The sequence below is a fragment of the Rhinolophus ferrumequinum genome, chromosome 10, assembly GCF_004115265.2.
Source record: "Rhinolophus ferrumequinum isolate MPI-CBG mRhiFer1 chromosome 10, mRhiFer1_v1.p, whole genome shotgun sequence".
Lineage (NCBI taxonomy): Eukaryota > Metazoa > Chordata > Mammalia > Chiroptera > Rhinolophidae > Rhinolophus > Rhinolophus ferrumequinum.
The window spans coordinates 23,718,216-23,745,906 of record NC_046293.1 but is presented as its reverse complement, the minus strand read 5'-3'; the positions used below and the strand labels follow the sequence as shown (position 1 = coordinate 23,745,906).

At 48.2% G+C, this 27,691-nt stretch overlaps 3 protein-coding genes across 9 annotated transcripts in view; 1 reads left to right on the top strand and 2 right to left on the bottom strand.

The window, feature by feature from the left end:
* The first annotated feature begins 701 nt into the window (after window positions 1-701).
* Window positions 702-27,691, top strand: part of VAMP1 (vesicle associated membrane protein 1) — a 60,595-nt gene continuing 33,605 nt past the window's right edge. Inside the window, exons 1-5 of one of the 4 annotated variants that reach the window (XM_033116463.1) lie at window positions 702-869; window positions 3,599-3,725; window positions 3,925-4,083; window positions 4,778-4,829; window positions 12,564-12,824. In XM_033116463.1, the coding sequence (XP_032972354.1) occupies window positions 868-869; window positions 3,599-3,725; window positions 3,925-4,083; window positions 4,778-4,829; window positions 12,564-12,637 (414 nt within the window). In that variant the 5' untranslated portion in view covers window positions 702-867 and the 3' untranslated portion in view covers window positions 12,638-12,824. Of the gene's footprint in view, window positions 870-3,598; window positions 3,726-3,924; window positions 4,084-4,777; window positions 4,830-5,229; window positions 7,453-12,563; window positions 12,825-27,691 lie in introns of those variants that run through there. The other 3 variants (XM_033116461.1, XM_033116464.1, XM_033116462.1) reach the window with 3 other exon arrangements.
* On the bottom strand, window positions 8,117-14,586 carry TAPBPL (TAP binding protein like). 4 transcript variants are annotated; one of them, XM_033116456.1, is made up of 7 exons: window positions 14,249-14,586; window positions 13,256-13,468; window positions 12,850-13,122; window positions 10,736-11,074; window positions 9,837-10,139; window positions 8,673-8,759; window positions 8,117-8,480 (listed from the first exon to the last, which is right to left on the bottom strand). In XM_033116456.1, the coding sequence occupies exons 1-7, from the start codon at window positions 14,310-14,312 to the stop codon at window positions 8,401-8,403; spliced, it is 1,359 nt and encodes a 452-aa protein (XP_032972347.1). In that variant the 5' UTR covers window positions 14,313-14,586; the 3' UTR covers window positions 8,117-8,400. The 4 variants fall into 4 exon arrangements, with proteins under 4 accessions (XP_032972347.1, XP_032972346.1, XP_032972349.1 ...); XM_033116455.1 differs by having other exon boundaries at window positions 8,118-8,480; window positions 13,256-13,471; window positions 14,249-14,583; XM_033116458.1 differs by lacking the exon at window positions 14,249-14,586 and adding an exon at window positions 14,200-14,233 and having other exon boundaries at window positions 8,118-8,480.
* Window positions 14,889-19,562, bottom strand: CD27 (CD27 molecule). Its single transcript, XM_033116460.1, has 6 exons — window positions 19,181-19,562; window positions 18,862-18,993; window positions 16,252-16,431; window positions 15,965-16,054; window positions 15,602-15,718; window positions 14,889-15,343 (listed from the first exon to the last, which is right to left on the bottom strand). The coding sequence occupies exons 1-6, from the start codon at window positions 19,314-19,316 to the stop codon at window positions 15,222-15,224; spliced, it is 777 nt and encodes a 258-aa protein (XP_032972351.1). The 5' UTR covers window positions 19,317-19,562; the 3' UTR covers window positions 14,889-15,221.

Here is a 27,691-nt window from a genome sequence, read left to right as displayed (position 1 = left end):
GGAGAGATAGGAGGAGCAGATTTGGCGGGAAGTTCAATTTTGGATAACATTGAGTGAGGAGCTTGTTGGCAATGTTGAAGGAAAGGAATGAACGAAGACATCTTATCTGCTTTGGTGGGACAGAATCCTGCGCCCTGTACTTGACCCGAGAGCCTGCGGATCTGTCTTGATGGATTCTGCTTCCTCGGAGCTGTTTGTCACAGGCGGGGTGGTGGCGTGGAGCGCCGATCTGGTCTGGGGGCCAGGGCTATGCCTAGACTGCCAAACCCCCGCCTCTCCTAGGACTTCAGAGTCTGGGCCACAGCGAGCCCGGACCCGCCCGTGGCTGTCGGCCGAAGGGGCGCGATTGGCTGGAGCTGCGGGAGCTGGACCGTGGGCGGGCCCGGTCTTCAGAAACTGCTCAGCGTTTGGCTAGGAGGCACCAAAAGAGGCCTAACTCAAACTGTTAAGAGTCGCCCCTCCAGCTTGCTGAGGAGTATTTTCACCTTGCCCTGACACTTAGTTAGACCATAAGCAAACTATAGTTACGTTGATGAGTAAATGATCCTCAGAACTACACTATTCCAGAGTCGGGATGAGAGGAGAGCTGTGATTGGCCAATTTGCTTGGGCTTCGCCTGAGGACTGGCGCCTGTTCCGGGCATGGATTGGGCCGTAGGGTTGTCAACCTTATCGGGTGGGCGTGGCCAGCACTAATAAAGACTGGTACTCGCGCGGCAGCTGCAGTAAGTTCTACCGCCGCTCGATCTGTGGTTGGTCAACTAGAGGCGGGACTGGGCAGTTCCGTCGACTTCAGCCGCAGCGTTTCCCTCTCGGGTGTCTTCCCGCAGCCTCTGGAGAGAAGACGGACCCTCCCTCTGTCAGAGAAATGTGAGTTGACTCTAGTGTGGGGGGCTCGACACCTCCTTGCCAACTCTCATCCCCAGTGCTGGACTCTGCGGGACGGAAAATGGCGCATTGCAGCAGCTGCGGCGACGCGGGGAACCACCACTGCGCGCCGCCCCCAGACCTGGCCACCCTGGGGAGGAGGGAAACACCCCGCTCCTGCACCAGCCACAGCCAGCACCCCACGGGCGGGGCTGGGGCGCGGTGGTCCCACATTCATTGCACCTTCTCCTCTCGCCTGCGGTTCGCCTCATTCAGGTCTCGGTGTAGTGGAGCCCAGGAGAGGGAGAAGGTGGGGCATGGAGACAACGGGTAGGGGTCGCTTGTCGTCTGATTGAATCTGTACTTAGGGCTTCTGGAAAGACAGTCATGGGTGCACCTGCCAGTAACTTGAGTTGCCCTGCAATCTCTGCATTTGTGTATGTCCGCCACTCCAGCTGTGAAATGTTACCCCACCACCACCACCTTGGCGGTGAGCAAAACTCCAGAAACTTATGTGCCAGTTCTCTGGCGCCAGGTGAGCAGCTCAGAAAGATTCAGGAGGCAATGCCATGTAATTCCAAGAGGCCATTCATCTCGAGGCCACCCTTATCGGAGGTGTTTTCCTTTCACTGAGCCTTAGCCAGGTATTTGGAGGAGAAATAGAGCTGAGGATCCCCATCTTCCCCCAACACATTCAATTTAGTCTCTGACCATCTTCAATCAACATCACCTCCATCCCAAGATCCTGAGCGAGAACTATGGCTAAACAAATGAAGTACCTCCCTGTCACGACCACAATATGTTTAACAAATATTTTTATTTCTTATTATTGCCTGGAGTCCTGGTTTGGTCCTAGATATATGTGTGTTGCTTCTCCAGTGACAAAAAGGGAAAAGATTTACTTATGTTACATAAAGGTTATAACTATCCTGGATATTTTACTGCTGAGTGTTCCCAATTCTCAACCAATAGTATGTGGAATGGTTCATTCAAATGCTTTATAACCCTTTAACTTTTTCACTATTTGATTTCTGCAGCTTTAGCTATGATGCTCTATGCATTTTGGCCAAGTCCTAGGATTCCATTTGTTTTCATTTTGGGAAGGAGGATCCTTCTCAGCTGACTGGTTCCCAGTAGCACCAATGTGGGGTGAAGGGAAGGAGCTGAAGAAAGTGTGGTGCCTAGCAGGGCATCATACAGTCTCTGACCTTAATCTTGTCATTGGTGCCACCATCCTGGACTGCTTCCAAGACCAAACAGTGGCTTCTACCTACTCACTGAATTTTCCATCCTTAGTCAGAGAACTAGACTGCTTAGCTCAGTAGTAGCACAAGAGTCTGGTGGTTTCCATGGCTTTGTATCTTCCCTCTGTTTGCCTCCTTGGTGCCTTAGAGGGAAATGAGCAAGTGATTCTTTAAATGGGGATGAGTAGGGTGTAGTCTGCTAGTATAGCCTCTCTGAGGTGTTATTCTCTATCTTTTTAGACTGAAAGAAATTCACTTAGGGAGGAAGAACTTCTGGGTATTAGTTCTATTTTGAGTAGTCAAAGCATTTCCCTTGTGGTGACTTTGATGGTTTAATTCCTAGATCATTTACCTTGGACTGCTCCTGTGAGGTATGTTTTGTGAGGTTCTGCTTCTGTTTGAGGAGTTCATATTGTAATTTCTGTTCTCTGTTAAATTTGAGAGATCTCCCTCCTGCTGATGGATTCTTCCTTGGAAGAGAAATCTCATGCCTTAGGTTAGACTTTTGGAAATTCTTTAGGAGGTGAATTTAGCCTCCATGTGTTTGGACATGGAAAGGAGTTTATCTTGAACACCCCACACTACATTAATCCCTTCTAAAGCTAAGGGAAAGAGGACAATCACTGTGTGTAGTAGTGTAAACCAAGGTTTCTCTTTGGGACGTAAGGAACTAAGGTAGTCTCTCGAGACTTGATGCCAAATCTAGAAAAGGAAGGGACAGAATGTCCATGATGCATGTACAGAGAGGCCCATTTCCCTTAGCTTTGCCTTCTGTTTATGCTCTTGGAACAGTTTCATAATTAACACAATTGCTTTAGGCCCCAATTATATCTAAGTGAAACCCTCATCTTCTCTGCCAAAACAAAGCAAGCAAACAGTCCTGACTCACTCCACCTACACAGGCTATTCCTTTGGTGATTCTCCAAGTTTTCCTTACAGCAGCCCTGTTAGACTAATCATTGCATGAAACATAACCAATAACTGGATCCCCTTAGCAGAGTTTGTCAGCTTGCCCTTTCTTTTCTGATTTAGGCTTTTCAAAAAAGAGCTGTTTGGTCGATAGTCTTGTCCTGAGGGTTTAGTCTTTTTTACACATTTCTTCTAACCTGAATTGGAGTTTTCCAGTTTGACTTCATGTGAAAGGTTTCTGATAGGGAAACACAATTTAGGCCAAGCCTGGCATATTTGTCCCTATAATCATTGTGCCGGGGGATGTTTGAATTTGGGTCCGAGGGAGGCCCAAGCAAGATCTCTTGATGCCACTCTGGATGTCCCTGAGCTTCCTCTAAATGTTGTAACAAGATCTTTAATCTTTTACTGCTTGTCCCTGTGCTGCATCTCCCCACCTGGTATTGCCAAGGAGTTAGAACCCCTTCTAATTGCATATAGTAACACAATTGCCATGAATTTGGTGGTGTGGGGTGAGAATACACTTGATTCCTTTCTTGTCTTGGGTACTTTGTGTACTCTGTCTACTTCTCTCTGCAGGTCTGCTCCAGCTCAGCCACCTACCGAAGGGGCAGAAGGGGCTGCCCCAGGTGGGGGTCCCCCTGGCCCTCCTCCTAATACGAGTAGTAACAGACGACTACAGCAAACCCAGGCACAAGTTGAGGAGGTAGGTGGAGAATTTTTCTCTGAGAGTTTCCAAATCATAGACGTTTAGAAACTTCTTTGTTACAGAGGTGTAGCTAAAGGCTCTGGGAGGCAAAGCGTCCCTTAGAGTTACACAGAGCAGACTTGTGATCCCCTGGTCGTTGTTCTTTCCTCTGTCTCTAGTGGGGAGCTTAGCAGCTTTGTTTCTGAACCCCCCTCAGGTGGTGGACATCATGCGTGTGAATGTGGACAAGGTCCTGAAGAGGGACGAGATACTGTCAGAGCTGGATGACCGAGCTGACGCCTTGCAGATGGGAGCGTCACAATTTGAGAGCAGTGCTGCCAAGCTAAAGAGGAAGTATTGGTGGAAAAACTGCAAGGTGAATTTTCTTATCCTCTCTCCCTTTTTTTTCCTGGGCCACAACTCATAGAAGGCAAGAAAACTCTCATTCCTTCCACCGTCCCTTTAGTGGTGCAAGATCTCTGCCATGCAGAACTCTTTCTTAGGAGGAAATCTTGAAAGCCTCTTTGAGCTGCGTTACCCTGAATTGGCCACCAGGGTAGGCTATAACATTCAGAACCACTGACTGAAAGCCAGTGATAACCCTGATGCTTTGAAAATGGCTAGTCAAGCTGCTTTTCCTCAAAAGACCGCTGGAAATATTCTCACCTGGCCCTTCCTCAGATACATCCAACATTGACACAGTGGCTGGGCTAGATATACATCTAAATACCTGCAGCTTTTAAGAATGAGCTGAACACTTCACAATGAGAAATGAACCAGTTGACTAACGATCCAAAGTCTGCCCCTCCCTTGGAGTTCCATTCAAGGCCTTCAGGCAACAGGAACTAAGGGAAAAGGGTCTGATGTTCCTGAGACACTTCAGCTGTGGTCCAGGGGTGTGTTGTCTGTTGAGGAGCATGAGGGCTGGACCCTCCCCAAGAGGCCTGCAGGTGTCCTGGGTGATGTTTGGCTTCTTGCACCGTCCTAAGTTCTCTTCCCACATCTCCAGTCCTGACTCCTTTCCTCTTTCCCCAAGTCCAAGGGCCCATTTTTTGTCAATGTTTCCATAGATGATGATCATGCTGGGAGCGATCTGTGCCATCATCGTGGTAGTTATTGTAAGTAAGTATCGCTGAGGTTGCTGGTGGGGGGAAGAGGTGGGAAGGTTCTGGAGTCTTCTCCCAGCCCTGTCTACCTGCCTGCCTGTCTGGGGAGTGGGGCTTCTCTGACGGAGGTATGGAGATCGCTGTTGTGGGATCATCACCTGGTTCGGGAGGGAGAAAAGGCAAAGACAAGGGACTTCCTTGATTGGCAAGGCTTCCTCTGTAAGATATTGTGGGAAGATGGTCCCTTCTCTTCTAAGGGCTCGCTGTTTGTCACTGGCTTGGGCAGAGGGAGGCTTGGGGATGGGATACCTACAACTGAAGGACCTGAATGTCTAGTAACTTGATGTAATTTGTCCTCTTGTTTTCTCCTGTCTCTCTCTCTTTTCCCTCTGGGACTTCCTGGTTCCTGTGTCCAGTCTACTTTTTTACTTGAGAAATTGCCACCCCTTTCCTCTTCTCCGTTGCCACCCAAACTCCTGTTCCTCTCCCTCCTGTTCTCTCAACACACTTCCCCGTCTACCTTCCTCCATCCCAGCCCAGGCTTCTCCATTGTCCATTTCTCCTTTTCTGTTGCTTTGATTTGCACTATGGCCCTCAACACTAGAAATGCTGCTCCTGTCACAGTCTTGAAGTAACTACCTAAAGAGCAACAGCTGGCACCCCTCCCTACCCCCTTCTTATGTACTCTCAAATTCCTCCAAAGCCAAAAAGAGTTGGAGGCCAAAGGAAGGGGATGGGGCGTAGCTGGGGTAACATGCCCAGGAAAGTACCAGGACTGGGGGAGGAGAAGGGTATCAGTGCCCATGACATCACCAGGGAAAACCAGGCCACTGGCAGGAGGAAACCGTGAACACCTGGGAAAATGGTGGCTCACTCAGGGCTCCCCTGGTCACGTGGAGCGCTTCTCTTGTGCCAGGCCTGAAGAGGATCCTGGGTGGCCCGAAGTCTGACTTGGTCCTGGTACAATACCCTTTCAGGAAGTAAAAACTGTTTTTTGCAGTTATTTCTAATCTGTTAGTCTAAGATTTTCTACGTCTTCAAGGATCTTACAGCCTATTAATTTGTCCTCCAGAGATCTGGAGAGCACATATTAATTGTGAAAATACCAGCACTCTCACGCCCATCCTAGAAGCAGTCCTACAAGCTTTTAACTGCAAGGGGCTTTCTGTGGCCCACATTGTCTGCAGCATTCGGTACTGCCCATGAGGGCACCAAATAACTTTGCATGGCCCAAGTGTGGGACTCTCAGGCAGTTTTAGTTGTTGGCCTGAAGAGAGAATGCCGGTTGGTTATAGAGAAACAGGGAGTCACGGGCCTAATTTGAAAATAACAAGCTCAGCGGAAGATACGCTGGCACTCTCACTAAAGAGGGCCCCGTTCCTCCCTTCCTGTTGATCAAGGGGTGTGAGGGTCCTCGGACTTTCAAGGATTCCTTCCTCCACACCACCCCTGTGTACTTGCCAAAGACAGGGATGAGGCAAGAGGTTCTTCTGAGGCCTGCATGCTTCTGAGTAGTAAGAAAAGGGCAGTGTACCCACCAACTCAGCCTTGGGGTGGGAGGCAGGACAGGCTGTAGACAGGTGTGCTTGTGTATTGCTGTGCTGTCATGGGGCCCTCTGGTTTTGAGCCACGTCTCTGTTCTTCCTGCAGTACACTCCCCTTCTGAATTACGTATACCCCTCTGAGTTCCACTTTGCTTCCTTTCCTTTTCTCCTCTTTGCATGGTTTGTGGGTATAGACAGTGGAATTTGAGGATGGGAACTACTCAGCCTGTCTTGGGAGCCACTGCTAGGCTTCAGGGTAGGACATTGAGTGGGATAGGCCCAGGGGTGAGGGGAGGCAGGCAGGCTGGGAACAGAAGGGGGAACACCCATGACCCTTTATTCCCTTTGTCCTCCGGTCCACAAGTAGGAAGAGGCTGAGGCCACCAGGCTTGGCTGGGTCTAGATGCTCACTTTCCATGCAGCAGCACTTCATTACGCAAAATCATCCTTCCTCTCCCGTTGCCCCTGTTTCCCACATCCCCTTCGTCCCGCCCCAGGGTGGGACTGAAGAGCTGGAAGAAAGCAGTCAGTGTACCCTCTCACCGATCCCTCTGGAAAGTCTCCACGCCCCTCTGGGCTCCTTGCCTAATGCAGGGAGTCACCGCTGAAGAAGAACCACCACTGTCCTCGATGTGTCCCAAGCCTGGATCAAATTGGCCCTCTTGGCCCACCCAGCCCTGTCACAGGAATTACTTCCTAGGTTTCTATCTCTTTGAGGTTCACCAGACATAGCTGGCTTTGTTCTTTTGGGAATGTTAGCCCTTCTATTTTCTTTCTCACCCCACCTTATACCCTCTTCTGTGTCTTTGCTGTCCCCATTCCCTCCTACCACCCGTGTGCATGAGCAAATTTGCAAGTAAACCCTGGGACTTTGCAGTCAAATGAAGCTGAGCTTCCCACATCCCCTTCTTCGGTTTGCTGTGAAACGATGTGGGGTTTCCACTGTGTGTCTGTCATCACCTCTTTGTGTTTTTCCTAACCCCAATCTCATTCTTGTATAGAATAATAACAGCTGTACTTCACCAAAGGCATGTGACATATTTACCAATTTCTTGTATTCTGAACACAGGCAAAAAATACAAATTCCTACCACTACACTGACTTGGTTGTTGCTTGGGTTAGACTATCTGGGGGGGCGGGGGGGAGGGGAGGAGGGGAGTGTTGTTTCTTTTTGGTAGTCTGATGTTGCTTTAGGGCAGAAGAGCTGGCTTATGAGTGCTGGATGGTCTTGAGATTAAAGATCTCTGTGTTAGCAGAGGAAGTGGTCTCCGTTTTCAGCATTCGTACCTGAGGCCGCCCAACTCTTCCAGGTGCTAGTGAGAGGAAGTGACAACAGGAAGTTGAGTGGGCATCTCACACTGACAAACAACTGTAGGCTTTCTTAGACATCTCCTACCTACCTCCTTCCCTTATGCTGAGTTCCACCTCGTTGATTAGGCAGATTTTAGAAATGAATAAAAGAAATTTCTCCCTTGCCGCTGAGGGAGTGAGAAGTTTGTAGGTATCCTGAAATACCCAGCAACTGTCTGAAGGAGCAGAACCTTAATTGCATCTCCAGGTTACACAGAGCAACTAAGATGGAACCTTAGGGCTGCCTTTGAGGGCCTTCGTTTCACACCTTGAACACTTTGCAGCTAGGCTTAGGGACACAGCTCAGCTGGGTCCAGCGTTAGAAAAAAACAGAAAAGTGGAAAAGCTTTGCCTCTGAGGACACAAGGGGCTTTTATTTGGACAGAGTTGAATAGGTGCGTGTGGTGGCCCACCCCCCACCCCGTTGCCCCACTGCCCCTCACTTGCTCCTTTCTTAATTTCTTCCCATTTTCTTTTCCTGCCACTCCGCCTCTGATCTGTTAACCTCCACCCAAACATTCTGCCTTCCTGCTGCCCTCTCACCTCTTCACTGATTTTGTGTTTAGCCCAGGGACACAATAAAGGTAGAGGCCTACACATGTTCAGAGCCAGAGCCAGTGCTCCCGTGATCTGTGAATTCTTCATGCCTTTCTGAGCTCCGGGCCTGGGCTGAGTCCTTCTGGGAGCACGTGACTACTCTTTCTTTTTACTCTGAGGCAGGAGAGTGGCTGCCCAGAGGGCCTCGGCGTCCTGGCAGACCTTGGGTGATGTAGCTAGGAGAGAACAAGAGGAACAAGGTTGGTCTCAGCTGGGGTAAACCCAGGAGCTGAGGGCTATGGTTGGGGGCTGGCTGGAACTCGTGATGCTTGGGCTTCAGCCCTGGTCTGGGTGGAGAGGTGGTTAGAGGAGGCTGATCTACAAGTGAGATGGGTCGGGGGCAGAGCTGAGGGCAGCCAGGCTCTTACCTTGCCATCTCTGAAGCCCCAGGTACAACAGTGCAAGAAGGAAGAGACTGCTGGCAAAAAGGACTCCAAAGGCCATAGTTCTCTGCCCTGTAGGTGAGAGCGGTGTGGGCAGGAATCAGTGGGCAGGAATCAGCTCTGAGCCCACACCAATAAGCGGGACAAAGGAGTTTGTGTGAGTCCTGGATTGGGGAACTCATATCAAGTGTTCTCTCACCCAGGAACTGGGCACACCGTAGCATTCGTGCTTGTTCAAGGTTGTTGGATGCTTGTGTATTCAGGAAAATTTCTCTACCTCTTCCCATATGGGACAACATTTTTTTTTTTTTTTTACTGCTTTGCAAGAGAGATTTATGTTAGATTAGTTGTTAACAAATTAGAATTTTGTAAATGTGTGAGGAGTGATGGAAGCTGAGATAGAACCCCAGTTTGGGGGAAGCTTACTGCCTAGTGATAATGCCCAGTGCCCCTGGATGTTTGTATTCTAGGTGCTGATTCCTTGCTGTTTAAAACCTTTCAACGACATTCTGTAGCTTGAAGGCCAGCCCATAGGGATCTGCCCACTAATAGCACTGTAGGGGAATCAGGCTGCCTGTTTTTCACATTTTCTCTTTTACTGTTTACTAGGTAGGTGACCTTGGGCAAATTGCTTAACATTTGCCAGTTCAATCATCAGTACAGTGGGAGTCATGATAATACATGGAATCATACATCTATGTGCTAGTACAGTGCTTGATTCATGTAAATGCTCAATGTAATTACCTCTCAAACTTTAGGCCACCTCCCCTTTTTCCCATACACCTTGGCTCTAGTTGTGCAGTTCCCTAAATCCTCTTTAGGCTGTTTCATATTTGGCTTTAACATGTGCCATCCTTTCTTTCTTGATATTCCCTTCCCCCCGAGCTAGCTAATTTGGTCTCCCCCACCCCAGTCATCTTCCCTGACTGCCTAGTCGGTCCCACCAGACTAAGTTCCTCAAGGGCAGCGTCAGGAATTATTCAACCTTGATCTCTACCTCTCAGCACATTGCCTGGTGCCCTGGCACCTGGGGTATACCAAAGTCTTGGGAAAGAAGCAGCTGGGAAGCAGAACAAGACCAAAGATGAGATGAGGGTAGGAGAGCTACAAGCCCAGGATGGAGGTGGGGAGAGGAGGGCACGCCAGTACCTGGTGGTGAAGCCCAGATGCTGGCCCTGAGGGGCTCATCCAGGGAAACGTGGGTGACCTGACAAGTGTAAGTGGCTCCTGCAGAGCCAGGTTCCGCTGTCAGGGAGGAGGAGATGCTGTAGGTGCCAGCCGGGCTTTGCCGGAGGCTGGAGAAGGAGGCGTCAGAGACGGGAACCGGGGCTCCACCCGGCTCCTCTCGGGTCCACGTCACGGTCACGTCCAGAGGGTAATAGCCAGCAATGTTGCAGATGAGGGTGGGTGGCAGAGCTTCATTTGCCAAGCTCAGTCGTACTTTAGGGGAAGCTGGAAGAAAGAATGAATAAGTTTCCAGAGCAATCAACAGGAAGAGAAGCCTAAAGCCTTTTCTTCTGCTGAGAGTGAGATAGGTTGTGGAGGCTGAAATTTCATCCTCAGTGGAGTGCCAAGGGGCGGGTGAGGGGTCCACTCTGCATGCAGGCCATAAAAGGGTACATCTTTCACAGGTAATTGAAAAACCATAGTAAAACCAACTAAAGGTTGGCTTGCTTCTGATGCTAAGCCAGTGATTTTAAAGGGTATCAGTGACGCAATCCTCCTGGTCAGGACCACTCCCACTAGCCCTCCTTGGTTTGCTGCTGCTCCTTTAGGATGTGGTCCAAAAGGGCTGGGGAGATTGGAGACAGCTAACCAGGGCAGGGCAGCAGGATCCTGGGCTGGGTAGTTTTTCTGTGGGCGTATCATGGAGTCTGCCAGGGACAATCTGATACCATCTGTGCTTCTAGGATGGAGATGGCGTTTAGGTTGTGGGAATGCAATCTGCCTCTCAGGAAATGCCCTCGTGTTTGGATTCCGTTCTGGAAAACACTTCCAATACGCATATCCCTTCCCTTCTCTCCCAGATAACCAAGTCCTGCCCTCACCTTGGACATGGAGTTGGATGATTTGTTGAGCTTGGTACAGAGAGGTGGTGATCTGGCAAATGTAGGCCCCTTCGTCCTTCAGAGTGAGGCTGGACAGGGTGAGGGAGGCATTCCCCGCCATGAGTTGCTGCTCAGGCTCTAGGGTAACGCCCTCCCGCCTGACGTGTTCCTGCCCCGAGGTCCAGCTGGCCACCAGCTGGCCACTGCCCTTATACTGCAGCCGCCACACCACGCTGGTGAGGTCCAAGCCTGGTGCCATGGAGAAGCCGCAGTGCAGGGAGGCTGAGGACCCCAGCAGCAAACTCAGGGATGGGGTCCGTGTTGTCACCTGGAACTCCACTGTGTTGAGAGAAAGAGGGGTGATGGTAGACTTCTTCCTCTTGAGGTTACCTGATCTCTGAGCTGTGGGCATGTTGTGAGCATACACTTGCTCCTGCCTCCTCTCCTGGATAGTAAGGCCAATTGAGCTCATTTCCCAACAGATGGAACCACAAAGAAATGGGGCTCTGGAAAGGCAGTGCGGCACATGGGGTAATCTTAACTATTTTGGAGTCACCCCTGGACAATCTGATGAAAGTTATGGACCTCTCACCAGGACAATACACATGCAAAATTAGGGGTTATTGTTAACTTTCCAGTAAGAACCACTGGGATAGCAGAAAAAGCTTTGGAACCCTGGTTCTTTGGTATAACAGCTCTGACCTTGGACAAGTCACTTAGTATTGCCAAGCTCGTCTGCTGAAGGCAAGACTATTGTGAAGACTAAATAGGAGTAAGAGTGTAAAAAGCACACAGTGGCAGTATTTGTGCCAGACATGAACCTAAATCTATTGAGGAAAACAATCAGATAAACCCAAATGGTGGGATACGCTCCAAGACAACAGGCCTCTTGTCTTCAGACAAGTCAGTGCTGTGCAACACTATTCTGGAGTAAAGGAGGCTAAAGGCACAAGACAACCAAATGGAATGCACGATGCTTGTTTGAATCCTGGACTTAAAAAAACCAGAAAGCTATGAAGAACATTGTTGGGGCAACTGGAGAATTTTGAATTTGGACTTTATCCTTGACAGTATTATTGTATCAATTTTAAAATGTTAATACTTAAGTATGACGCTCAGCAGTGTAGCAAGCAGTTGATGGGGGGAGATGGGAACGAAGTACCCTGGCAAATATGTTCTTCAGTTATCGACATACTACACCCCCTTATTGTTTGCACCACGGTAGACCACTCCCCACCTTGGTTTGTTGAGGTGATGGTTTTGTGAGTATGAAGGAGAATTATCCTGGTCTTTGGTTATAAACTAACACGTGCTATACGTGGCAGCATTTGGGGTGAAGTGTTAAGATTTCTGCAACTTTCAGTTAGTTCAAGGGGTCTATCCATTTATGGAAAGAATGTGGCAAATGGTATAACAATTGGTGGACCTAGGTGAATGATATACAGGTGTTCTTTATATTATTTCACCTTTTGTAGGTTTAAGATATCCCCAAATAGAAAGGGAATATCTAGCTATGCCAGGACTATGAGACCTCCTCTTTTCTAAAGTATCAGGATAAATTTAGGTTGGAGCACAGAAAGGTCAAGTGTTCTGGGGCTTTCTAAGGATAGGAGGGTAGCCCCCTAATCTTATTTGGACTTGGTTGTCTCTTTTTGGAAGCAAAATATTGGATTCGATGAACTCTGGAGAAATCTATTGTCATGTCATGTTCTCAATTTCTTGTGCCCTCTGGGATATGCTGGGTTGGAAAGGGCAAGGACCAGGTTTTACTAATAAGAGATAATGAATAAATTCTGTATCCCTGCCCTTTGTGCTGATCATCTTGAAGCACCAGACCAGGCTGGCTTTTCACTGGGAGAAAACTGGTGCTCGGCTCAAGACTACCGAGAACAGCATACATGAATGGAGTATCACATGCCTTCTTTTCCTCCGGCAACACAGTGAGGAGATTATCCCCATTTTGGGTCTTTTGGAAGAAAGGACCAAGGCCTATTGGACACCCTGAGATGACTGATGTGGATGGAGGTGGACTTGTTCCCTTTCTTCTCCTATCCCCCCATCTCTGACCACTTAAAAAAACAAAACTTTCTTTCTGCGCCTTTTCATTTTCTCACCTTCAGTCTGCACATTCCCCTGGAGGCCCGGGGGTACTTTCAGCGTGGGGTGCAAGACAGCCCCATTGTCAGCATCCCTGAGAGTCTTCATCACCATGGAGATACTAGGTTCCCCTCCAGATACCTGCACGTTGGTGATGAACAAAACTGCTGTCTCAATAGTGGCCTCTTGTCTGGCCTGGAGATAATAGCGGGAGATCTCACAGGTCACCTCCTTCCCACTGCAGTCAGCATGGAGCAAGGCCTCAGCATGGGGAACCTGTACCAGGTTCACTGTGGGAGAACGATGGCACAGAGGTTCAGTTGGATTGAGAACATGGGAAGGAGATGTGGGTGGGGATACTGGGAACTGGGCTGTCCCAGTGGAGGGATCCCAGAAGGACTGGGCCGCAGTGGACACTCTTACCTGAGGCCTCAAAGGTAACAGGTGGGTTGTCTTTGGCCCTTGTGTCCAGTTGGAAATCGGTGAAGCCCTCCAGGGAGCCATCATCCAGCACTGGCACCTGCCTCAGCACCAGCAAGGCCTTCACCATGTTCTCCTTGCTGACAAAACCTCCACGGTGCCCGCCTTCCTCCACCAGGAAGCAGTCCAAGACCACATCCACTGCCCGCCACTGCCCTGCTGCAGGGAAAAGGCTGGGCTGAAGCCATACCCTCCTGTCCAGAAAGTTATTTGTACTGCCCCGCCCCCAGCCCCTCAGTGTGGTCATCAAGGGGTAAAAGTCGTCTTCCAGGTCCTAGCTGTCTCGGTCCCTCTCTTCTCCAGTCATCTCCCAAACCAGCTTTCTGGGAAGCACCTGCCATGCCAGGTACGAACTTCTTGGTACGAATTATTTAAAGACCTGGATTTGTCTTGTTCATAGGGGTTTTTGTTTTTTATTTCCAACCACCGAATGAAAAAACTCTCTCTTCAGTTAAAAGAAATTCTCAGCTAAAACAAATAAATGAGCAAAATTGCCACTGAGAGGAGGTTGGACGTGCGTGCGGCTGTGGGTGTTGGCAGCCATCTTCTCAGCTTTGGAGCCCGCCCACAGGGCCGCTCTGCTCTCGGCCATTAAAGGTGTGCTTCCCTCCCCGCCTGCAGTCACCTCCCGCCTGACTTCTTAGCGGGGAACCCCTTCCTCTTCTGCAGGTGTCCTTTCTCCGGTAGGACAGCAGCCCCTACCACATCCACTGCCGAGGCCCCTTTTCTTCATTTGGCCTTTTCCCCACTTGTTCTCAGCCTCTCTCCCCAACACAACTGGTTCCCCAAGTCGTCAGCCATGGAGCCTTTCTCCTGTTGGGCTTAGAAGGCGAGTGGAAGCCACCCTGTCCCTTTTCCCCTTCTGGAATCTTAGGGAGGGTGGCTACCTGGTGCTTCCTTAGGCCAGTCCTTCCCTCCAGCCTGCTCCCCACTCACCGGTGTCTGCTGCTCCCGAAAGAGCCAAGCAGAGCAGCAGGCACCACCCCTCCTCCGTGCCCATGGGGGCTGCTCTCTGGCCCCCCTCACCGGCTGCTCTCCACGGCCTCCCTGCTTGCAAGGTCCTGGCTACAGAAGAGGAGTCTCTCCAAACATTGCTTTTTCTCGTCCTCCACCTACTTCACTTTCACTTTCACTTTGAGGAAGTGATACTGCAGCTGCCTTTGCTTCTGGATGAAGCCATTTGTTGCTGGTACCAGAGCCCTGTTCACTGTTCTTTCTTCACACCACACACCCCCACCGCCACACACAAAAAATCCCCTGCTGATTTCAAGACCTAACTTCAGTGCATGCACCCTTTTGCTCCCCACCAGCCCCCAAGAAATTGGAGATGTGGGGGGAAAGGAGGTGGGAGGAGAAAGGGAGAGACTGAAGCCAGGAGCAGGACCCCCCATAGCGTGGGGACCTTTATTCATTTCCTCTTTCCCCCTTGGGGGGGCGGGAGGAGGGGCCCCAACACAAGTCTGCATCCAGGAAAGCTCCTCCCTCCGATCCCTGATCGGAGAGCTGAGGCTGGGAGTGGCCTGCCTTGTGAGAGTGGAATTTCAGAGAGAACAGGCGAGTGGCTGTGTTTGGCAGTCTGTCACTTTATTTTGCCGAGTTTCTTAATCAGTGATAGCACGTGCGGCTTTTGTAGGTGTAAGTGTGCCTTACAACTGGAAACCCAGCCCTTCTGCAGCACAGGGGTGAAGCTGGCACATACTGCTTCCCACCCTCCACCTCATTCCCGTGTGTCCTCACTGCCAATCTCAAAAAGGCACTTTCTCAAGTCTGCAGACAGGAAAGGGTCCTGATGAGAAGAACATGGTGCTGAAATTGAGGGTTCCAGGTCTCATTGCCTCCGTATGGTCAGTGGGGTGGGATTGAGGCTAGGACCTCACTGCAGTGATGACCCCCTCTGTGGAGTGCTGGCTCAGGAGTAGGAAACAGGCTCTGGTTTTCGATAATCCTCCTGGATGGGGATGGCGTCGCCCTCCTCCTCCCTGGGGCAGCTGTAAGGAGAAGCCTCCGCAGGCATTCCTGGGCTTCCTTTGTCTGCAGAAAGAATTAGATGAGTCTTGGCTGGTGGTGGTCTGGGGGGAGGGTGAAGAGAGAGGAGACAGCAGAGAAGGTAAGCTTAGGGAGAACTTTCGGGAGGACCTCCACTGAGAGGAGAGGAAGAGTAGGCAGTAACCAGGGTCGGTCAAGATGAAGCTAGGGAGGCTTCCATGAGGTTCCAGGCACGGGTGGCAGAGTTGAGAAGGTGGGCATGGGGCCGGGGACAGGTCTGGCGACCTGTATTTTGTCTCTTACTTAGTCCATGTTTTCTTTGTTGATGGAGGAACAGGGCTCCGACCATGGTGAAAACAAACATTCCAGAGAGGACCACAAAGATGCGGATGCACTCTGAGCTGCACAGGGATCTCTGGGCTGGGACAGGCAGGGGCCATGAGGGGTTTCCGGGGAGGGCCAGCCCTTGACTCCCCTCAGCCCAGCCGTCCCATCACCGCTGCTTCTCTCCTTCCCCTCCTTCCCCTCCCATCCCCACCGTTGGACCAAGTCCTTTCCTTATCCCTAGAGTTCCTCTTTTTATTCCTACTCGGAAGAGCTTTCCGGCTGTCTTTCCTCCTGGACTCTCCTGTATGCATTCTCTCTGGGGGTGGGGAGAAAACTCACGTGGCCATTGGGTCGAAAGAGCTGGGGCAGGCAGCTTTATGAAGTCAGCCAGAGTCCGCATGTGCCTGGCTGTCCTGGCCTCTGGTAGCTCTGGAAACAGAGGGTGAGCAGCCGCCCACAGGGAAAGGCTAAGCTGAAGGCCTCAGAGCCCCGAGAGGTGCTGTTTGAGATGGGAAGGCAGAGACAGGCTGACCAAACAACTTGTGGGGATGGGCATGGAAGTGGGGGTGTTGGTTAAGGGGGACCCTTACCCCAAGTGACTGGACAAGGCGTGGCCTGGGACTTACTTTCGGTGTAAGGGAAGTGGGTGGGTTGTGCATGTGTGCCCTGGCCCTGCGATGGACGCAGGGTCAACAAGGGGTTTGGAGCAGGGTCACACTCGGTACACTCCTTGTCCCTGCACTGCCAGCCCTTGGGGCAGGCACACTCGGCATTGGCGGTGACCGTGCAGTTCCGAATGAGATGACCTGGAGACAGGAGGTCAGAGGAACACAAGACACTCAGGCGGCAGAGAATGCAAGGTCCACTTGCTAACCTCTCTCCCAGCCCCCCTCCTGCCCCCTCCCATAAATCCGGCCCCTCCCTCACCATCACCCAGTGCCTTTGCCATCAGTATTGTTGTTAAGAGGAAAACTTGGACTTTTAGAAAATTCATGGTTCAGAAATGGACACTGTGAAAGGTAGAAACAGCTTGTATGATTTTTCTCTTGACTCACTGAGACTTTCATAATTATTGAACTATAATATTCCCTTCTAGTCACTCACCACCCCCCTCCCAAGAATAGCCACTAGCCTGACTTCCTAACACCATAAGTTAGTTTTGTCTGTGCTGTGTACAGGGAATTGTGTGTGTACTCATTTGGGTCTGGCTGCTTTTACTTAACTCTTTGTGAGATTAATCCATATTGTTGACTGTAATTGCAGATTATTCATTCTCATTTCTGTGTTCACACTATCCTATTGTGTGAATATACCATGTTTATTTCTCTGTTCTACTTCTAATGTGCATTTGGGTAGTTTCCAGTTTTTAGCCATTAGGAATTATGCTATCATGGTCTCTGATGTGTTTTTAACTTTACTAGAGAGTTACTTGATTACGGATATCCTTTGCCTTTAAAATATAAATGTTATTCAAGTGTAGAGGTCGGGTGCTGGGTGTCTGCCAGTCAGTTATACTGCGGGTGGAGGGTGTGAGGGGCGCTGGACTGGGATGGATCACAGGTGGTTGGGTTGAGAAGAGGAGGGTGATGCGGGTGGGGGGCAGCAGCGTCTGGATGTGGGCCAGGCTTGAGCATGAGCCCGGTGGGGCGTTAGGGCAGTGCACTCGTGGGGATCCAGGGAGAGGAGCATGAAAGGAAGGTGGGAGGATGCCAAATGCCTAACAACTCTACCAGTTTGCCTTAGCATTTGCCTTTTGTCGGGCAAGGGAGAGGGACACAAATTCCTTTTTCTCATCCTTATGCTCCTCTGGCCTCTTCTTTCTGAATTCTGACTAGTCGTTGCGATGAGGATTTGGATTTCTGTGGCTTACCAGGAATGGTGAGCCCACCTGGATTAGGATCCGTAAAGGGAAGACCAGAGAGGGGAGGGGGATGGCGGTGATGGAGAGGGAAAGAGGTAAGCAAAGAAGAAGACCAGGAGGGGCGATCATGAACGTGTCTGCCAACAGGAAGGGAAGAGCTAGAGAAGGGACGGGACTGTGTAAAAAGGGATGAAGTGCCATTGTTTTCAGCGCTGAGCATCCAGAGACCTGAGAGTTCTCTTTACCATGTGTAACCTGTGCACAAAATTCCAGGCTGATTTCTGGCACTTTTCTATCTTACAAATGGGAATACTGAGGTCCAAGAGGACCGAACTCATTCAGCCTCCCCCCAACCCCTGCCCCAGAGAAGCCAGGTGCTGCCCGAGTGCTTTGGGGAATCTATGGGCTGTGTCTCAGGGAAGGATCATGGATTGGGCTGGTGTGGAACATAGCAAAAGGAGTATGGATTGGCTCGGTACTGGGAAAAGGCCTTCTGGTGGGGCCCAAAGAGTGAGTGGGGCAGGCGTTGACCTAAAAGAAGTCCAACCCTGCTGGGGTTGATGCCAAGAAGAGAAAAACATCCATTAGCAATCATTTTTAAGTTGAGTGGATTGAGGAATACTTTTTGTGTATTTCAAATGTTGCTGTTTGATTTGCAATGGCGAAACTGTTTATTCAGTTAGTTTTTAAAGAAAACAACATTAAAACGCCTAGTGAGACCAAACATATTGTACAGGCAAGTAGCGGATTAGCTTAGTTAAGTAGTCCACAAGTGTCCTGCTGGAGGACATTTGTTCAAAGGGGCCACTTTAAAGTCTCTTACTCTATGTATACTGACTGACACATGGTTTCTGAAATTCTAGCTAAAATGGAGAAATAATAAAAGAATTCATAACAGCTGCAGATATTATGCTTCTTAATTAAAAACAATACAATTGCAAAATAAGAAAAATACAAGCCACATGCATATTCATTTTCCTACATTGGCTTTTGTGCAAAGAACGATTATTATCTACTGGCTGGTGTTGTTATGTCCTTAAAAGATGGATTCCAAGTTCCAAATAAATGTCCACTTCAAACCCAGCCAGTTCAGAAGTGGGGGTTGCTGGGCTGTAATCTGGGATCCTGGAGCCACTTGCCCCTTTTTATTGTCTTGATGCTGGCCATTCTGAGCAGTCCCTCAAATGTTGCTTCTCCCTTCCCTGAAACACCAGAGTTCTCCCCATCACATCAATATACCTGCTCCCAGGGTGCTCCATTCCCAGCGTTAGCTCCACTTGCTGTAGCCTTGAAGTAATTGCAGCTCCTACGCTCCCTGCTTTTGCTCTCCACACCCAGCTCTGCCACCTGCACCCCCAATGCTCCCCCATCTCACCAGAGTTACAGTGCCGGCAGTTCTCACAGTGGGGCCGTTTGTTGGGGTCTGGTGAGAAGGAGATCCCTGGTGTACATGGGTCACACTGAGCAGCCTTGCTGTGCCCATCACAGTGCTTCTTTAGGAACGTTCCTGTAAGCACAGGTCCAGGGTCAAGGCCCAAGGAAGGCCACTTCTCCGCCCTCTTCAAGGTGGTGTCTCAAGTGCTGCAGGATTCCTCTCCTTACCTGAGCTCAGACTCGCTTTCTGTGGCTCTTCTTCCCAAACCCAGTTCTCTCTTTCCCTTACTCACCTGGCCCCTGGCAAGGCGTCCTCTTACCTGGCTTACAAATCTGGCAGCACCATCCTCCCGGAGCCCAGTACTGCTGTTCTGAACAGATCTTGGGGGTTGGGATAGCTGAGAGCCCCACCAGCGTCCCCAGAAGCCACAGCCAGCAGGAAAGTGGCCAGGCCATGGCTCCTGCCCAGGGAGCTCTTTTTGCACGTCAGTTGCTAACTGCTGGCCTCTGCGCTGGGTGCTCTTTCCTCCTCTTGGCTCCTCCTGGGCAGCTGCTGCAGGTCTTCACTGCGTTGCCCCGCTTCAGGTGGCAAGCTGACCTTTGATGGCAGTTGAAGCTCTGTTGTGGCTGTTTTTTTTCTTTCTCATAGCAGCAGCCTCCTATCCCTGCCCCCTTTCCGCATGCTGCATGCTGGGGAGAGTAATAAAAGGGCAAACTGTCAGAAGACCTACTGCGCTCTTCACAGGTGCCCCCACCCCGACCTCCAACTTCTCTGTTTCCGTCTTCTCTGTCTCTCTCGTTCTCGTGAAGAATTTAACCCACCTATGCCTGCCTCTTTGACAAAGTGTTGGATGTGCACGGTCACCTCTCCTACTCACACACTTGTACACAATATGCCCACATCACCACCTGTTCGCAGTGTACAAGCTAATCTGCACGTATCCTCTCCCATCACCACAGAGGATCAGCTTCTTTTTTCACAGAGATAAGCAGTTTAGAGAAGGAAGGGGACCCAGAACTGAATATCTAAAACTCTTGGGGTGAGATAAGTTTTAGGATTCAGAATGTTTCAGATTTGGGGAAGAAACTGGCACCACAGGACACCCTCACGGGGCTGGGGTAGCACTCACATTCATGCACAGCATTTCTGCAGTAAAACGATTGAATGTTTAAGTGGGGTGAATAATGACTAACTGGTCTTGCATCAAATGAGATCTGGTTTTACGGCCAAAAAAGTTTGCTATGGAATTGTTCACAGTGGCAACAAGGGGTTAAACTTCTGTGCAATCTTCCTGCCAGCCTGTGATACAGGTATCACCCACTGCTCATGTGGCCTTCCCTCCTTCCTCCACTACTGTCCTTATCCTCCCCTCCCGCCTCGGGCTGTCGGTCACGTGTCCTGGAGCACCTGGGGCATCTCTTCCAGCCTTGGGCACTTGGGATTAGAGGTTGATGCTTGTGGGTCATCTCTCCCCTGTTTCTGTGGTTCTCTTGGGAAGACAGATTTGGGGACATTGGAAATAGGTGGACTTTCCCTTCTGGAACACATGGGTCAGACAGCCACCCCCTCCTTTTTCCTGGAGGACTGAGGCGTGTGGTGGCTCATTTCTCCAGGCCCTATTTCATTCAGGGGCTTTGCAGTTGTTTCCACACTGCTCATAAAATGTCACACCCCTGTGATCTCACTTGTTAGATCTGTTCTCTATCTCACTCTTTGGTTTCCTTTCTCTTCATTTTTTCCATCTTCCTGTCTTTTCCCCCGACCCCCTCTAGTATTCAGGAGGGTCCTTTTGTGTGAGAAACCACACATGGGTGCGATTTGAAGAGTTACGCAAAACCATCCTTTTCGCTATCCCTCCGGGTGCCTGAGTTCCCGCCTCAGAAAGTGTTAACTTTGGGATCTGAGGATTTTGCTGTCACTAACAGCCCTGCCTCATTCCCAGATCACAGTCAGTTAATCGTAAACCTCAAGACTGCCTGGGGAGGTGGGGCCCTGTGTGGATGGATGAGACCCGAGAGGAATTATAAGGAGCTGGGGATCTTTAGGGAGAAACTTGGCCCAAGGGGGAATTGGAGGATGCTGAGAAGACTATCAACCTTGATTAGCCCCTGAGCTGCTCACCCACGTGAGGCCTGTGTTCTCTGTGCCAAGTCCCCATCTCCCCGCTTTTTTCTTTTTAATTAAAAAAAGAAAATTATTGGGGAACAGTGTGTTTTTCCAGGGCCCATCAACTCCAAGTCGTTGTCCTTCAATCTAGTTGTGGAGGGCACAGCTCAGCTCCAAGTCCAGTCGCTGTTTTCACTGTTAGTTGCAAGGGGCGCAGCCCACCATCCCATGTGGGAATTGAACCGGCAACCTTGTGGTTAAGAGCTCGCGCTTTAACCAAGTGAGCCATCTGGCTGCCCCCTCCCCTCTTCTAATCACTTCTCCATGGGGGAGAAGGCAGGAGCAGGGTCTGCCTGGCTCTCTTGGAGTACCCCTGGCCGGGAGGAGAAAAACCAGGTTTCTGAACCTTCCTCTTCTCTGGGCAAAAGGAATGACCTCATCTCCTGCCTTCTTGTGCTGTTTGCATCAACTTCTGGTGAGCGTTGGCCTGTCCTAGGCTGGTTCCTTGGACAGTCCCTTCCTCTTGTCTACAGGCCCTGTGAGTGCAAGCTGCTGACCTCTCCCTCAGAATCTTCCACCACTTCTTTCCCTTTTGGGGTTCAGCTGCTCCCCACACCTGGCTGGCACAGAGATATATGGTTTTTTCTCAACAGCTGTCTCGTTTTCTTGCATCTCCAGAGAGAGGCCCACAGAAGCTTCTCTTTTGACGACTGTCATTACTTTTGAGAGGTCCTGACCAAACCCTCAGTCGGGAGCACTGACTATATCCTGGATGTCAGTGGCAGGGGTCACCTGCTCCCTAATACCTAGATATTCCTCACGTGCCAATCAGGCAGGTCTTGGGCAGAGTGGGGAGGAGGCGGGGCTGTTGACTGGCACAAATCCCAGTGGGTTGGGCACTATGGTCACCTCTCATTCTGAATCTTCTTTCAGCTGAAGTCTTGTTCTTTCCTCTCTGCTCCTGGCTATTCCCTTACCTTTACCCTGCCATAGGCCCCAAATGTGGGACACAGGGCTTTCTTAAATTTTCCTTCAAACTAACTGTAAACGGAAGGCTGTTAGGTGTGGCAAAACTCTGAAGCTTTATGTATCATAAGGATACAAGTACCACTTGCATTTTGGATTTTCTTGTTCTTAGTGGTCTTTCCACCCCAGAGATTGATCACTGGTCTAGCTATCCTACAGGGCAGTAAGGGCACTGACCATCTTGCTGACACCTCTCTCCCCTCCCTCCTTTTTCTGTCACTGGCTGACTTTCAGAAATCTGTCAGGCAGCATACCTCATCTCTCTTCAGCCCCGAATCCCAAAATCAGTCTTGGCCCTTTATAAATCTATAACCAGTCAAAGTACTCGGCAGAACTAAACTCTCTCCAACACCTTTCCTTAGAAGAGAGTTCTGTTATATCACATAGGTGTCAGAAATCACTGTTCGTGATTCTCATTAACCAAACCCCTTAGTTTTCCTGGCCTCCTTTGTCTCCCAATCCATTCCTTCTTCCTCCACTCCTATTTCCTGTGATGACCCCGACCCACCCCGGCCCCACTGCTTTATGTCCTCCTTCCCAGTGAGCCTTTAGAGACCAGCTGGGCAAGACAGTAGGGTGGGCTGGGCTGGTTAATGAGGGTCTGGGGACTCACATCCCAGTTCTGTAATTTGCATTCCTGGGACTCCCAGTCTGGGTCTCCTGGGAGACTCACCGACTGTGGGCATTTTTCCCCATCTCTGATCACTTTTCAGTATCTCAGCCACAGCTCCTGGTGTCTCCTAGCATGTAAGGCACTCTCTAAATATTAGATGGTCCAGCCTCAGCCTTATTCCGTAACAGTTCTATCCACAATTATAAAGTTGAAATTTCAGGGGTGCCCAAGGCCACTTTGATCTCCTAAATTCCACTCTTCATTCTTTTGACAAGTATTTATTGCATATCTATTCTGTATCAGGTACCAGCTAAGTAATGGGACACAGATGAAAAAAAACCCCGTGGTTTCTGCCCTCAGAGTTGATGCACCAGTGAGAGTCACGCATTGATCAAATAAAATAACCTCAAAGACAAATATAAAGTTATTAGTAATGGCCATTATTGCAGCACCATGGCAGGGAGAGTCAGAGTACAATATACCGTGTTTCCCTGAAAATAAAACCTAGCTAGACATTCAGCTCAAATGCACCTTTTGGAGCAAAAATTAACATAAGACTTGGCATATTGTATTATATTATATTATATTATATTATATTTTATATTATATTATATTATATTATATTATATTATATTATATTATATTATATTAAAGACCCGGTCTTATATTATAGTAAACTAAGATTGGGTCTTGTATTAATTTTTGCTCCAAAAGACGCATTAGAGCTGATTGTCCGGCTAGGTCTTATTTTCAGGGAAACACGGCAAGTGCCTGTCCGCTGATAGGGAAGTTGAGGGCAAGGGAGTGCTTCAACCAGAAAGCAAAGTTTAACTGAGTTATATGGGGGTCTGACAGCTGTCACCTGGAGAGTGGTTTCTTCCTTTGGTTTCTAGACACCACTCTATTCTTCCTTTGACCACTTCTCTTCTTTGATCAATGATAGTTTTTCTTATATACAGATTATATAAAACAGGGAGGATCTGTTCCTTGAAGACTTGGTAGAATGTGTGTGTGTGTGTGTGTGTGTGTGTGTGTGTGTGTGTGTGTATAGAGTGTAGCTTTTTCGATACTGATTTAATTCAGGTTTTCAATTTCTTCTATAGTCAGTTTTGGTAGGTTATATTTTCTGGTAGATTGTCTATTTAATCTGTTTCAGATTTATGGGCATAAATGTTTAAAATCACGATAGATCTATAGTTATATTCCCCTTTTCACTCCCAATATTGTTTATTTATAGTTTCCTTTTATTTCCTCGATATACTTTGCCAGAAATATGTCTAACTTATTAATTGTTTCAATGAACCACATTTTGTTGTTTTCCTATTGTTTCCTTGTTTTCTGTTATATTTTATACTGTGGTTTCATTTTTAAATTATTTTCTTCCTTTTACTTTCCTTGGGTTTATTCTGTCATTCTTTTTCTAACTTCTTGAAGTGGATGTTTGGTTCATTAATTAAAAATTTCGTTTTCTGATATATGCATTTAAGGCCATAAACTTCCTTCTGAGAACTACTTTACTATGTCTCATAAGTTTTGCTATATTGTATTTTCATTCTGTCAGTTTATTTTTTTCCATTATTATTTATTTTTGACCTGCATATTTTTATAAGTATATTAAAAATTTATGATCTATGAGGTTTAACATTTTTCCTTTTTATTAATTTTAATTTTATGTAATTGTGGGTCAGAGAATGTCATCTGTATGTGTAATATGGCAGGCAGAATATTGGCCCCCCAATGATGTGTACATCCTTGGAACTGAATATTATGTTACATGGCAAAGAGGAATTAAAGTTGCAGACAGAATCAAGGTTGCTCATCAGTTGACCTTGAAAAGGGGAGATTACCCTGCATTACCTTGGTGGACCCACTATAATAGCAAGAGTCCTTATAAGTGGATGAGAGAGGCAGATGAGAGAGACCTAGAGAGGTGGCAGCATGAGAAGGATTCAGCCTGCTGCTGCAGACTTTGAAGATGGAAGAAGAGGTCCAGGAGCTAGGAATTGTGGGAGCCTCCTCAGGAAGCTAGAAAGCAAGGAGCCTGATTCTCCCCTGAAGTCTTTAGGAAGTAATGCCGCCTGCCCACACTTTGGTTTTAGCCTAGTGAGACCCATTTCAGACTTCTGACGTATACAACTCTGATAGTCAGTTTGGGTTCTTTGGCAATTTGCCACAGCAACCGTAGAAAACTAATACATATACATCCTCTGGCATTTTTTTGAGATTTACTATGTGGCCTAGTAGGTGGCTGTAAATGTTCCGTGTGTGCTTGAAAAAATGTGTATTTCTGATTCAGTGGTCTCCAAACTTTTGATTTTATACTTCATTGATAAAATGATTTTGAGCATGTATCCCCAAATACATATATATGATATTTTATTTTATTTATTTATTTTTCAGTATACAAGTAGGGTTTACTAGTGATACTTTCTCGGGGAATAGAACATGCTTAGTCAAGGTGGGACAGAGAGGCCTAGCTAGCTGGGGGGGGGAGGGGAGAGAGAGAGAGAGAGAGAGAGAGAGGGCACGAGGGCGAGAGAACGAGAGAGCGAGACAGAACAAAAGCAATATACAAGATTTTAAAATAAATTATATTTATAGATTATATATTCAAATATAAATTCTATATATGTGTATATAGACATTAAAAAGGATAAGATAAAATTACATAGTCACATAAAAATATAAAAAGGATTAAAGTTGGGGAAAACAATATTTAAAGATAATATTTTTATTTATTTACAATATAAAAGATCATTTTGCTCTCATTAAAATAATATATAACAACATTTTGTACAATAAAATATATTAATATATTTATTAAGAGCAATGAACAATATGATTTAACGTGTTTCATTATTTTTACAAAATCTTTCTTCAATACTTTACGTATATGTAGTGACTAGTAGAGTTAGGTAAATTCAACTATTTGGTTTTAACAACTGATTTAGATGAAAAAGGTACTCTAGGTCAAACTGTTTCTGGTATGTTTTTTAATCTTTAATTTTGAGCCGGTCTTCAACAAGTCTTTCCTGTTGGGATCTGCAGTGGCCCAAATTAAGAGTATGTACCTTCAAAAGTGGTATTGTAGTTGATTTTATCAGACATTCTAGGGATATTACTGACTTGAGACCAATTTCTTTGCTATTTTCTTGATGGCAGACGAGGTTTCCCAGCCATGATAATATAAATTTGAACCCTAAACCTGGAAGAGCATAGGCGTTAGTTACAAATTTTCAAGAGAATTTTTTTCTCTGTCCAGAAGGCAGACAGACAGATAAGCTTCCTTGTTGAAATGGCTCTGTGTTGGTCAGCGGATATTTCTAGATTTCCTTTACAGGTTTCCAGCTTATGTGAGAGGGTGTCTTTTCCAATTTCCTGTCTGGTGGAGCCCAAGGTCTTCTCCCCGGGAATCCTGTGGGGTTAAAACCTCAGCCCCCAGGTACCCAGAGCCCTCATTGGCTGCTCATGCACTCGCCCCAGCAACTTCCAGTTCTGCCTGCTTCTCTGGCACCTGGGATTCTCCTTTCTTAGTTGAGAGCTTAACTGTTCATGTAAAGGAGTGTCATGTAGCATTTCAAGGTGTTTGCAGGGGTTGGAAGTCCCATTTCACAGGGTGCTGTGTGGCCTTCTCCTTCCTGAGCACTCTTTCTTTCTCTTTCTTTTTTAGGGCTTGTTGACTCGTGATTTTATGTGATAGGTAGTTTAAAGAATTAATTCTGGTTTGAGATAAAGCTAATTTCTGAAATCAGACATTATGTAAATTGACATGTGTATGGTTTGAATGCTGACTATTGAGGTTTTCTGACAGTCACATAGCCAGCAAAGGGTAAAGTAAAACCAGCGAAGGGAAATTCTCAAAAAGACATCAGGGCAGAGAGATACAATGAGGATCTTGGGCCCGAAGCCCACTGAGATATGAGGATCCTGGGGTAGGTGGAGAGAGCGTGGCTTTCAGAACCACCCAGATTGGTGGTCCAAAAGCATCCCTGCCAGTTATTGCCTGGATCGTCTCAGGTGAGTCCCAGAACCTCTCTGAATTGAGCCTGTGTCTATTTGGGGATAGTGTCACATGCCATGTAGTAGGTTGGGAGAATTAAATATAACAACATAAATGAAATGCCTTGTGTCCTTTGGGTGCTCAATAAATGTTCATTTCTGCCCTCCCTTTCTTGGTGTTTGAGGCTGCAAGTTCCAAGAAATGGGGTTGAAGGAGCAGCCAGTTCACCTGGGAACTAAACCAAAGGAGCATGAAAGAGACAGAACAACTCGCTAACCCGAACAAGCTGTGCATATGCAGTGTGTCTGCTCCATGTGTTATTCATACTCAGAGCGTTCTTCATAATATCGAAAAGTGATTTTGCAAGGGATGGGGGATGTTTCCCCTCACACCGGGCTCCTGGGCGTTTCCTACTTACTCTTTTCCTGAGTGATTTCTCTTGTCCACCCAGATGAGTGAAGACTGTACACACAACCAGTCTAGATCTATTTTATGGTCTTCCCTGCAAGGGGAGGCAACTCTGATTTCCCCAAACTTACACCGAGTCTAAAGTACTGGGAGTCCTATGAATAACTTGCCTTCATTTCCCCTCTGGCCTGTGGTAGTGTCATCTGAGCCCTACCTCTTAGGGCCAGTTTACTTCCCAGGGGTGTGCTGGAGCCAGCTAGTACTGTCTAGCCAAAGCCTGATTGTTAAATTGTCAAGAACTTTGTCTGCTGGTTACACGTTGGTAGGTTGGAATTGGCTGTGGTGGGAGTACTTACAACCACGTAAATCAGGAAGTGCTACAAATCAAGGGGTCCCCACCCCAGAGAGCTGGCTGTATGTTTACCACCACATCACTTCTACTGGCTTACTAGGGCTGGGCCAATGATTGTCTTTAGTCCTTTTTTTGGTTCTTGGGGAAGCAGTGATCTTTCTTATCTGGGCCCCAGGCCCTCTCTGGCTTCTAGATAGAACTACTTGTGGTGAGCCCCTGTCTTAACTATTGCAGCCAGCTCAGGATCCCAGACTAGCAGAGCTAGAAGAAAGCTTTCTGATCCTGAGGGTTTATCCCCTCATTTTACAGATGTCAGAACCGCTGG

What these genes read in the sequence shown, in the direction of transcription:
- TAPBPL (XM_033116455.1), bottom strand. Translation starts at nt 14,312, where the DNA reads ATGGGCACGGAGGAGGGGTGGTGCCTGCTGCTCTGCTTGGCTCTTTCG. An exon ending in GGGGAATGTGCAGACTGAAG is followed by an intron (nt 11,075 to 12,849) that starts GTGAGAAAATGA and finishes CTCTCAACACAG; the next exon opens with TGGAGTTCCAGGTGACAACA. An exon ending in CATCTGGGCTTCACCACCAG is followed by an intron (nt 8,760 to 9,836) that starts GTACTGGCGTGC and finishes TCTCACCTACAG; the next exon opens with GGCAGAGAACTATGGCCTTT.
- CD27 (XM_033116460.1), bottom strand. Translation starts at nt 19,316, where the DNA reads ATGGCCTGGCCACTTTCCTGCTGGCTGTGGCTTCTGGGGACGCTGGTG. An exon ending in CTGCCAGATTTGTAAGCCAG is followed by an intron (nt 18,994 to 19,180) that starts GTAAGAGGACGC and finishes CTGTGCTTACAG; the next exon opens with GAACGTTCCTAAAGAAGCAC. An exon ending in CCACTTCCCTTACACCGAAA is followed by an intron (nt 16,055 to 16,251) that starts GTAAGTCCCAGG and finishes CTCTGTTTCCAG; the next exon opens with AGCTACCAGAGGCCAGGACA.